Source organism: Coregonus lavaretus, assembly GCF_964263955.1.
Source record: "Coregonus lavaretus genome assembly, chromosome: 12".
NCBI classification, from domain to species: Eukaryota; Metazoa; Chordata; class Actinopteri; order Salmoniformes; family Salmonidae; genus Coregonus; species Coregonus lavaretus.
This window is the reverse complement of record NC_139999.1, coordinates 35738366-35750919: the sequence shown is the minus strand read 5'-3', so window position 1 is coordinate 35750919 and position 12554 is coordinate 35738366. Positions and strand designations below refer to the sequence as shown.

Sequence of the window (12554 nt, the reverse complement as noted above, 5' to 3'; positions counted from 1 at the left end):
GATTAACATTTATTTGATTGTACCACAGCCAAGACTCCTCCCAGATCACAATATCGAGAGGGATGTCTTGATTAAGTTAATATTGTTAACAGAGACCTGACACCTTCGAGTGACGTTGGACACCACCAGACAGAACGCCATATCGCGTCATACGCAAGAGGCCACTTGTCCATAGAGATAGATAGAGGACTCATCTTGCATCTGTGCCATTATAGCGTCAGTGACAGCATGGAAAAATGCCAAACATGTACATTTACGTCATTTAGCAGACGCTCTTATCCAGAGCGACTTACAGTTAGTGCATACATTATTCTATTTTATTTTTTATTTTCGCGTTGCAAACGCCATGCTCTACCAACTGAGCTACCTCCCTGCCGGCCATTCCCTCCCTTACCCTGGACGACGCTGGGCCAATTGTGCGCCGCCCCATTGGTCTCCCGGTTGCGGCCGGCTACAGCAGAGCCTGGATTCGAACCAGGATCTCTAGTGGCACAGCTAGCACTGCGATGCAGTGCCTTAGACCACTGCGCCACTCGGGAGGTTAACATCAATAACGTTAAGGTTATTCTGGGTGTGGTACAGTTTAACACACTTAGACTTCAAAGTTTAATCTGGGTTAAGCAAAATATACGTTACAATGTCCAATTGCCTGAGGATGTCAAATTGGCCATCTCAACGATTATGTGGGAAACAAGTTTGTCATTTCCAAGTGCGTTTCCATTTCAATTACAGAAAATTAATTATAATAGTATGATGACACGGTTACCCATATGCTCTTCGCCATAGTGCATCCAATACACACTAACTGTTTTGCTTATTTTGGGTGCACACATGCCTAACACGAAACAGATATTAAACAATAGCCAACAAAAAATGGATTTTTTTCCTCCAAAATTCTACCACAATCACAACTGGTAAAAAACACGTTATATGCATACGTTTTCAAGAGGTCAATGCTGGGTTCTTTAAACAGCCCCCTCTAAACCCCATCCCCCTTTCCCCCCGACCTTCGCAAACCTCATTGGCTGGCTGTTGGTACCCGCATTTCAGGGAGCAAAGCCACTCTCTGATTCAACTTTATTGCGTCGGGTTAAAGGTGAAGGCCTTGACTTCCCGGAAGTTCAAAGACAATATCTCTTTCTTTCTTGCAAGATATCAAAATACACCTAAACGTCCCAAGGCCTCCATCTCTGTAAATTGGTGGGCATCGGTATGAATTACATTTGATATATGCATAATGCGTCAGCACAGCTACAGAGTAAAAAACATGCCACAGCCGCAGGACATCGGTGAGGTAGGCCTATACACCACCACATGGTCAATAAACGTGAGGTTTTTTTTCTCTCCTGAAAGCCTCTCAACAGATATCCTAGTTGGGTTTGTTTTGTTATCCCGAGCAGAAATGGATAAGGATATAGTGGATGACGTGTAGTCATCCACTGTAGCTCAGTTGGTAGAGCATGGCACTTGCAACGCCAGGGTTGTGGGTTCGTTTCCCACGGGGGGCCAGTATGAAAATGTATGCACTCACTAACTGTAAGTCACTCTGGATAAGAGCGTCTGCTAAATGACTAAAATGTAAAAAATGTGAAGATTGTGCACTAGGGATGATGTAAAATTTGATTTTTGTATGTTTTTGAGTAAAAGGCCATCTATTCGAGCTCCCCATTTACGACGGAAGGAATCTCACTCCACTGGGCAGACGGTGCAATTAAGAGAAAAGTAACTATTTAGTGCCCCTGGTCTTTATGACAGTGTCTAGACTGGACTGGTCTAGTTTTCAAAATTACCATTGGATATTTATTTTAGTGCACATCTCAACCTCTCTCTCTCTCTCTCTCTCTCTCTCTCATTGACACATTCACTCACCAACATCAGTAACACGGGCAAACATGCACGCACACGCAAATGTGTTTTCCTTTAGCCTACATAGGTCATACATGGATGAAAACCAATTCAACATTATAGCACCCCTAATTACTTGCAGACTTTTTCGTGAAAACAAAAGCACTGGACAATGAAGACAAATATAGCGCCCTCATACTCCTGACAAATTGCGCATCAAGTCCACCTAGTTTTTAACTATTTCACAAGCATTCCCAATATTTTAATCTGACATCTTATCCTTAGCCTATTGACATGGAGTCTTGATTTGTATAAATTAGCCTAGATACCTAGTTCTACGATAGAGCCTATACTTATTTCCCATTAATCTTCACATTAAATCTCAACGATTTCTCGGGGACATGCATAGGGTTTCACAACTTTTTATTGGCCGTTGTGACCTGTTTAAATAGCCCAGTATACTGTGCTAGTAAGGGCCTACTTAAGAAATCACGTGGAAGGTAACATTACAATGCTCTTCTACAAGCATTGAGGACTATAGATAACTAAAAGCCCAAGCATTCTGTATGAATACACAAATAGACTATAATAACGCATGTTCTTGGTGGTTGATATTTGAAATACAGACCTAGACCCAATAGAAATAATAACATAAAAACTCTCAAAGAATGGCTTGATTTAAGAATCACTATTCGTTTATTTTTGTTACATTCTTTCACTTGATGCATATATGCGACGTCATCTCTTCATATTGCATAAACTCAAAATCGGCAAGCAAACGGCAAGCAATTAACAAAAAGCTCAGTATAGAGTCAAAAAGAGCTTGTAAGCCATAGAGCTTTTAAGTTATTTTTTGAAATCTTTCAAAGATAGTAATTAGGTTAAGTGATAAAAATTTGATAAAGAAATGAAATTCATATATACAATCAGTCATATTGTATAGTCTCTTAAAGGACATTATTCATTTGGGACCGATGTCCAAGTTCTTGGTTGCAGCAAAAATGTGTCTAAATCTGCAGCGTACCTATGAAGAGTCTGTGCGGCTGTCCTCAAGTCGGTTCAGTTTGTAGCGAAATCATTTCACAAAGAGAGGATCATGATGAAATGCAGAGGTAAAAGAGAGAAATGTTACTGGAAAGACAGCATTTCACAAGTAAATCTAAATAGGCTATATAATTAAACAAAAGAAAAATACTGAGAACTGTCGTACTTGCGATTAGAATGTTTCACATATTTGGTTTAATGTGGCAAACGTGTGAATACAAATCTTTAATTGGAAAAAATGTTGTACAGAAAAATGAATATTTTACCTTCATTTCTCTGCTATTGTCAGATATACTTTTCTCTGAGGTCTTGCTTTATGCTGGTTCTTGTTATTTGTTCAACAAAACAAGGAAACATAAAAAACATATTCATAACTGGTTATCTTTCTTTTCAGTCCCAGCGTTTCCATGACCTAACACTTAGCTGAAATCGACTCTGGCCTTGTCCTCCAAAGGCAATTCAGTTTTAGAGGTGATAATATTAATGATTACTTCTCACCAAAGCTACCAGTTTAGAGTTCACAATAAGGGGTTGCCAGAAAAATACTGCAGGCGATCTCGGCTTAATTTCTTTTCTTTCATTCGGCGGTTCTGGAACCAGATTTTGACCTGACGGTCAGTGAGGTTTAGCATTCTGGAGAGCTGCAGCCGTTTCTCCTTGTTGATATAAACATTAAAGAAGAACTCTCTTTCCAGTTCTCGAATCTGGAACTTCGTGTAAGGACACCTCTTCTTCCTCGTGCGTGGTGTACCTTAGAGCAATATAAAACAAATAAGCAGAAGAATGTAAGGTCAAGTGTATCCAACATGTACACTTTTCAAATAAAATAAGCATTTAGAGACTAGTTGAAACCTGTGGGGATTCAAATCGTAGGTTTATTAAGTTTGATAAAATGTAAGTTTGCTAAACATGTACCCTTGATTTTGCGCATACATTTTCTTTCTCTGTATCCTTAAATACATTCCCCTCATTGCCATCCCCTTGTAACATGGAAAACGTATGATGCAAAACTATAATCAGCCTTCTCCTCTATAAAATCTCTGACTAGTTTTGTAACGCTCTTCACACAACGTCATTGCACTTTTTATCCCCTCACTACCTCCTTTATTTTCCACTGTCAATACACTGCCATAATGGCAATATATGTCTATCAAGGACAATATTGACCTTCATTTCATATTGCGATCATCTATGGTAAATTAACACTTGATACCTAGATAATATAACAAATAGGTGGGATATTATTATAGGCTAGAGACAAATTCTTCCACATGACACTATTGGGGCGCTTGGGCCTGCGAAGTGGGAACCACCATTTCATTAGTCTACGAATAAATATGAGATAATTATATATATTTTGACCAATTTACCGATGCTCATTGGTTTATCACATGGACTATAACAAAGCAGAACGAGTTTGTTGGTGATTTACAGAATATCTCAACGCTTGAAATATTTAAATAATTGTTTAGTCTACAAACTGAAATACTAGGATAGCCTTTTTGAGAAGTGCATGGGTCCCAAAGAAAACCAAACATTATGATTATCACAACCGATATTTTCTGAACAGCTGCTGTTACCGCGTAAAGCAACACGTCCACAGTAACAACACAATAGCATTTCTACTTTTACAGGAGGCTGCTGAGAAGGCAAACATCACAGGACGCCCAAAAGCAGTGTTCTGCCCAATTGCTTTTTACCCTCGAAAGCCTGGCGAAACATCCCTTAAAAAGACCAGCGCAAGTTCATGATCAAAGTTAGCATTTGTCACAATAGTGCGCTCTTAACATTTCACAGACTCTGGGATAGCTGCTGCCTGTGTGTAACGTATCGTTTTTTCAAAGCGCTTTCCCATCGTAAAAAATATTCTTGCTGGAAGAAAGAGCTTTGTAGGTTATAATAAAATCCTTTGAATGCTTATAAAACTCCACATAAAATCTGACCGACAAAACACCGGGCTAGTCCCTTAACCTTTTTTTCATTTACAGCTTCGGTACCTACTCGAGTGGCTGGTTTTGCTGGCGCTGTCGTCTTTCGTGCCAGATGAAGAGGCACAAGAACCCGAATTAGTGTTTTCCTCTTCATCCTCGGGTTCTTTCTCCGGGTCTGCGGCGCTGTGGAGGGCGGCAAGCGGCTGGGACGCTGAATCCAGTTTACTGGAGTCGCCCTTCTGAGCACAGTTCTCTTGCGAGCTGTTATCCGCCCCGCTGTGTGAGCTTTCGAAAAAGCGGTCAAAGCCCTGCGGAAGAACGTTGTTTTTCCCCACTCCCGAGTAAAAGCCCGTGGATGGGTGGTTGGAGCTTGGGTGGTGGTGGTGGTGATGGTGATGGCTGTAGACACTTTCGTTTTTCATCAGCATTTCTGTCATGGTGGACGATGGCGGAAGGCAGTCCCTATGTACCAGTTCCTCCCCTGAGTAGCAGGACGCATAGTTTCCTCTATGGTGCCACTTACTTGAGGGCTCCAAACTGTAAGAAACGTCCCGAACCGGTTGCACTTGGGAGAGGTTCGTGGAGTAAGGGTAGGTGATTTGCCGAGATGGGGCCTGTGGCAGGAAGGAAGAGACGGCAGAAAATTCGGGGACATAATAGGTGCAGCTGGGGAGGTAAAGGTTGGACCCGCAGCTTGCTCTGTCTCCGAACTCGGAAGTCCTGTCTTTTCGCGTCTGTGAGCAGAAGTTTCCCAGATTAACCGAGTTAAACATCGTTCTTCCCGTTCTCGTGCACTATAGATAGATTTTTTGGATTCGAACTGCAGAAGGAGAAAAATTGGGAAGGAGAGATGACGCGCTATCCGTCTAAGTCACCCCAAGACACGTGATCGAAAGTAGATATTGTCATATATCAATTTGGAACACTTAACAAGCGTAGGAGTGGTTCACTTTGGTAAGATATAGGAGGTTCAAACGATTGGTTTTCCAACACCGCATGAGCATTTTGAAAATCTATGTCAGGTATCTTAGCTACGTAGCCTATAACATTGTAATCAAAATATGAATACCTTATAGTACATGCGCAATGCAATATAGCATAAAACACTGACAGGTAGGCTAAGGGTTTTTAATGACAATAATAATAAATATTATTATTACTGTTATTATTATTATTATTATTAGTAGTAGTAGTAGTAGTAGTAGTAGTAGTAGTAGTAGTAGTAGTAGTAGTAGTAGTAGCAGTAGTAGTAGTAGTATTAAGAGGCCATGCAAATGCAGGCTACTATAGCCTATATCTTGATAGTTACTAGGCTACTACTAGTAGCCTACAAAAGTTATTTTGCAAACCTTCACTTCGCAGTGTTTGAGATTTTCACCCCTTTCCCTAATTTATTTTCCTAGCAATGAAATACCTATTTTAATCCACTATCCTATATCAAAACCCTTGAAGTGCATATTGAACATATTCTATAAACTTTTGAATTATTACAAATAAATTATAATATAATTCTTCCAGTCTTCTTAAGTGAATGAAAATGCATGAAGGCCCAATTTCCATATAACCTGAGATTTCAGGAAATAAAATATAGTTAAAATGTTCATTATCATCTAGTCCGATGGTTTAGTTCCTCGTGAAAGTATTATAAGTTATGAATTGCAAGTAAACCTGTTGTAATAACTGGTATAAAGATATCGTTAACCCCAATTTTAAAGCAGTTTATTGCTCTATCCCCAGCAACAAGATCACTTAAAGAAAGAAACATGAATATAAATTTATATTTGTGTTACAAATGTGGCTGCAACACAGTGCAGTGTTTGGCGACGTGGAAACTAGGAAGTCAGAGAGCAAAAACACCGTTTTCGATTTTATAACCTGTGTGCGTGTGTGCGTGTGCGTGTGTGCGTGTGCGCCCCCATGCTTGCCCCTGCATGAGTATGTTTAGACATTAACCCGGTTTCACATATCTTTTCTTCCATGCATTTTTGCATCAACCAGAACCCGCGATGGCCATTCCATAATACGAAGACGTAAGACATGCCAGTGCTTACCAAGACCAAATGTTTAATTTAATTTTCCGAAAGGAAAAGGGCCAAGTGTTCAAAACACATATTTCAGAGTTATGCTGTGGACAAATAAATAGTGCATAGTTTGAGATTCATGCAGGAACATGTTCACGACCTCGGTCCATTCTTTTGGAATTCCAATAATTTCGTGTTTTTAAATTATATTAATTGAAATCGGAGAATTGACCAAGACCTTGGACATACTCACCTAGACTTGACTGGGCCAAATAGTTGAGGTCTGCATCACATTCTAAAGGTGGTGGCTGTATTTTGGGTGGACAGTTTGTTCAAAAGCCCATCTTTCAACAGATAAAAGGTCGAGGCACAAGACGCCTGCAATCAAGTACAAAGAAACCAGACAGCTGTCCAGACACAGCACTTGAATTTGACCACCAAAACCCTGTAAGCAACCACCATAAAAGGCCGAATAGCTGCAGTAAACAGACTTTTCTTCACCTCTTTGGCTACTAGGCTTTGTTGAAAGGAGCGAAGTTTACATACATTTGTGCCATTTTAATTCCTTACATTTAGACCACTAACACAACATGTGGCATATCCGAAACAGACATTTACAAGAAGACTACATAATTGTGTTTACTGTGTTAAATATATCATAGGCTACATGCATGGCCTTCCAAAGCTGTTGAACTTCAAGAAAATAAAGGTGAGGTGTGCACACTATAATTTAATTGAGTGTAATGTTAGCCATAGTGTTAGCTTGTAAATATATATGTATATCTCTTGTCAAATTCAGCAAAAGGTTAGATTGAATGTCGGCACACAAACTGCACCCGGAGAGCAGTAGAACTAATAAACAAATAGCCTGCAATAAAAATGGTATCCTCTTCCTGGGACCGTCGGCCGTGTATGACCATTAAACGCTCTCTTCCATGCTGCAGGGATGCCAAGCGCACTATTCGGTGTTCATTTGCTGTTTATTTTGGGCACAATACAGATTATTTCTACATTAGCTTACATGTAGCCTATAGCATCTGAATGTGAGTGGCTATATTGCTTTCATGAAGGCTGACAGAATGTAACGATTGCGTCTGCGTGCACTTGGAGAGCTATGGCTAGGTTAGCGCAAGTCTGCTTGCAATAGGACCCTGTATATAAAACAATCTAGGTATTCGTTCGATCTGAAAATAGATATTTGTCCTATACAGTTCTACTGAGTTTGGTGCCTCTATCTCCAACGGTTTAATATTGTGCATAGCAAACATAATATCCCCCAAAGCGCCAATGGTCTCTCGCGTCTTGAGACTTGAATGAGAGCGGTGTTGTAAATATTTGACATTCTCTGCTTGAAAACAACACTGTTGGGGAGAAGACTTTACGACATCTGCGGAATGCATGTTACTAACAAGACTACTGACCTATCTTTAATCCAAAGAGAAATCATGAAAATACAGACCAAACGGAGACCAGGACAGGTTATATTTTCTCTCAAGACAGTGGTCAAGTTAGCTCAGTCAATTTCAATACCCACAAAAATTCGACCTGAAACAAGCGCTCAATGTGGCAAGCGTGTGAAATAATATTATTGTCCCCTCATGGCCCAGATCATTTTAATTGGATGTAAGACAACCTATTAAATTCGGTTGTATGAGCTGTGAACAGTTTCAAGCATCAACAAAAAAAAGGCCATGGTTACACCGAGGTCCTGGCCAAAGCAACGAGCCGCAGCAACTGAGAATGGGAAGCAGGTTTTAACACATATGCCCTTAGGTGAAGATATCAGGAGTTCATTGTGCAATAAGCACACAACCATAAGTCTTTCATTGTGCAAGTTTTGTTCTGAAAATCAATAAAGCGGAAAAGTGGATTTATTAATAGCCTGATTAAAATGCAAGGACTGCAGGTGAGTTAAGCAGAGGCTATAACTTACTTTTTGGTAAGTCATTTTCAGGATATAGCATTTTGAAAGGTTAAAGGTTACATTAAGCTACTATTCATTAGAAATAAATAGCTCCTAAATAGGCTAACAAAGATCATGTGATAGCCTATTTATTGTGGAAATTAGCCATACTATAGACGATACTATAACTAACCTATACAATATATAGCTTAAAACAATAATAAACAATGAATAAAACACTTCACGATCAAGTACACAACGTTAAATGTGTGGATGTTGCCGTCTTGTTTTGGGGATAATTTGTGGCGAGAGTAGCCCACCTCATGGATATAACAAACCCAAATGTGCTATGAAAAAATATTTTGGGGAGGGTTAGCTGAGGTTTGGTCTAACCCAGGGAGAGAGTCAATGTTGACAGAACACGCTCCTCGAACAAGCTATATTTGTTTTATGCTTATGTGTGCGAAATGAAAAACAAAACTGCAACAGCATACATTCCACAAAAAACTTTGAGGGCATATAATATGCTTGTCCCGTAAAATAAAGTTTTTTTCATTTCTTGTTTATTCATGGTTGCCATTTGTCACTTACAATAGGGCCTAATATAGCCTACAAATCCAGTGATGTGGTTGGATTGCGCGTGCTGAGGACAATTTTCTCCACGTGTGTGGTAGAGTCATTTGTAGGCCTATAGTGTAGAATTTATAGTGTCATTTCACTTAGTGCACTTTGCATTATACGAAGAAGAAAAAAATATTACAGGCTGCAATTTACACATGCATTTGCGAGATTTGTCTGTCATTTGTGGTGTGAATCTGCACGACTCGAGTGGACAGCCTACTGGACTATCATCTTTATTATGACAAATAATAAATGGGCAAAAAAGAAATAAAATCCTGTGCACAGCAGTACGTTTCCAGGTGCTGGCAGGAACAGCTAGTATCCACGAACACTGAAAACGTTATAACTAAACTCAAGGTCGGTCGCCTGTCTTTTCGAGTGTGCGATTTTTACACTTGTTTTTTTTTTAAAGGAAATGGGAAGCTGGTTCATAGTCGTTACCAAATACTAATTTTGATCCCAAACATGCAAAAAAAGCAACAATATTACCAAGCTGTGGCTCATTTCGTTTCCTCTATCTGAAATAGGCTGCATACAAATTGATGAATACATTTTGAGTAGGCACATCTTATTTCTTAAAAATATATAAATCAAAACATTACAAATACTTGGATAAAGTGTGTCCATTGAGCAATAACAGTGTTTGAGGAAGCTATGATATAGCCCTATCAAAAGTTGACGATTATTAAACCAATCCATATTTTTAGAAAATATTTGCAAAATCTGCATCATGGAAATTAATAATCTGTAAACTGATAGATTATCAAAATAACATAAATTGGAGCAGGAATAAACCGAATTTTGGCAATATGTTCAATCCTAATATAGCCTATATTTGGAAAGGGTTAGTATTTGGAAAGGGTTAAACATTCGATTTCGTTTGTACCTCCATGTGCGGGAATAAACGCAACATGTCTGTGCAGTAATGAGAATGAATCAACTGGTCAAAAACTGTAATCATAGCTAGTTCTACATTATTTCAGCAAAAAAACAGATTAGGTCGCATCAAAATTGAAAACTTATTAGAAGATCAAATTAATCAACTAACACAATAAGCTTGTTGTCTTGTTTCAAACCAAAATACAACCAGGCAGGTCACCCATGATACAAGTTAGTATTCATGTCAATGTCGGGAGATGACGTGGAAACCGGCCACTAGAGGCAACAGCGAGCACTGTTACCTTCAAGTAGGCTTTGGTTTTGCTAGGGCTTTGTGGATGGTAAAAAGGTTGCATGTTCGAATCCAGAGATATATATGTTTGTTTTAAACCTATCCCAAACCTTAACCCTTACCCTAACCATTCAGAGTTAATGCCTAACCTTAAGAATTCTGAGTTAATGCCTACACTCTAAAAATGAGGGGTTCAACCAGGGTTCTTCTAAGATCCTCGAAAGAACCTTAAGGTTCTTGGCACTGAAAATTGCCCCCAAAAGGTTCTTCCAAGAACCCCATAGGAGGTGGGGTTCATCGAGGAACTTTCTTAGTTGGTGAGGGTTCTTGCAGGAACCTAAATGCCCAAATGAAACATTTGGATTTGAATTTGAAAGGACAGCAGGTGCAGGCACTTAACTGAAAAATTTAAAGGTCTCAATTTAAGGTAAGGTTTGTCCCTTGTGTGTTCTAAATTGATATTGTTTTATGATGATACCATCTATCTTTTCATTTTTGTGCAAATCTTTCTAAAACAGTACATTTACAAAATTATATGGATATCAATCAACAAAGAGGTAAGAATATGTAGGCTATAAGAATATATCGAAGGCTAACTGTATTGGGTCCAGATGACTGAACTGCCCTCTTTTGTGTCTGTGTCTGCAGGTATACATAATAATAATAATAATAATAATAATAATAATAATAATATGCCATTTAGCAGACGCTTTTATCCAAAGCGACTTACAGTCATGCGTGCATACATTTTTGTGTATGGGTGGTCCTGGGGATCGAACCCACTACCTTGGCGTTACAAGCGCCGTGCTCTACCAGCTGAGCTACAGAGGACCACATACAGACAAGGAGGCACACAAAGCTATGTCAATTGGTATTGGTATGTTATACAGATCACATTTACCATCCTCCTCTCTTATCTCTTCATTGAATATCCCATAGGCCTCTACATTATGGACAAGGTATGTCTATGAAAACCATTATCAAAACCGTTTTTTTCATTCACATTTACCACAAAAACCCAGGTGTGAATACTGTCATGTGCATGTTTTGTTAATCACCTGAAAAATTACACTTTTTTGGATTCACAGACTTCACCCTCCCTACACCTCTGATAAATATAACAGGAAACCTGTTCGATCACCATGCACTGCAAAATAATTCTGGCTATGGATGCGGAGAACATCAACACATTAACATCAACACGCCAGAGGATATACCAATTGGACTTGGGCTCTGCTGGGAGTTTACCGTAGGATTTGTTTATTCTGCTTCGCCACTAAAATCATAATAAACACTGACAACTAAAATATGGTGTTAATGTTGTAATTGTTATGCATATTATGAAGAACTTTGAAGAACCCCTAAAGGATACTCCAGGAACCTTTTCGTTTAGAGTGTAAACTTATCCTTGGAATAATACAGAGAAGTAACCACAGTTTTACATTTTGGAACAACTTCGAAATGTGATGTTTGGGAAACATGGATGAAGATCTAATTCTAACTAATTCTAACGTAAGACTATGAGAGCTTAGGCCAGGCCATACAATGACATGCAGTAATGTCACATGGTAATGTCCCATTGAGTCATCAACAAAGAAAAATTGATCAAATTTGATATTAAACTGACATCCAGTGGAAAGCATATCCACAAAAAACAACAAGCTACATAGCCAACTAATATAAAAGTACTATATACTTTTATATTATACGGCACTATACTATGACTGAACCTCCCCAAAAAATGTAAATTAGCCAAAAATAATAAACTGGTATAGACTACATGTGCCATGTGCCCTGGAGCTCTCAAACGCAATATGAGCATAGAAGTAAGCGATGGTTACACCAATTCAGGTAATTAGTTGAGATTCCACTGGAAATTGTCAAATATTAGGGTTGTGATGCCTCGTTGGTTGGAACAGGGTACCTGCAACACCAGGATTGTGTAAGCTATATTTGATTCCCGCATGGGCAAGATACTGAATGGATATACAGTATGTGGACCGTACATCGCTTTGGAG

General features: G+C 39.1%; 1 protein-coding gene across 4 annotated transcripts; it reads right to left on the bottom strand.

Moving 5' to 3' along the window:
- Positions 1 to 2519: 2519 nt before the first annotated feature.
- On the bottom strand, positions 2520 to 5698 carry LOC311137850 (homeobox protein Hox-C11a-like). Of its 4 annotated transcripts, XR_014613985.1 has the most exons (4): positions 4891 to 5662; positions 3388 to 3640; positions 3156 to 3214; positions 2521 to 2888 (listed from the first exon to the last, which is right to left on the bottom strand). XR_014613985.1 is itself a non-coding variant. In XM_084172454.1 (3 exons), the coding sequence occupies exons 1-2, from the start codon at positions 5591 to 5593 to the stop codon at positions 3408 to 3410; spliced, it is 936 nt and encodes a 311-aa protein (XP_084028580.1). In that variant the 5' UTR covers positions 5594 to 5662; the 3' UTR covers positions 2520 to 3214; positions 3388 to 3407. The 4 variants fall into 4 exon arrangements, 2 of the variants coding, with proteins under 2 accessions (XP_084028580.1, XP_084028579.1); XM_084172454.1 differs by having other exon boundaries at positions 2520 to 3214; XR_014613984.1 differs by having other exon boundaries at positions 3156 to 3640; positions 4891 to 5698.
- Between the last annotated feature and the right edge of the window lie 6856 nt (positions 5699 to 12554).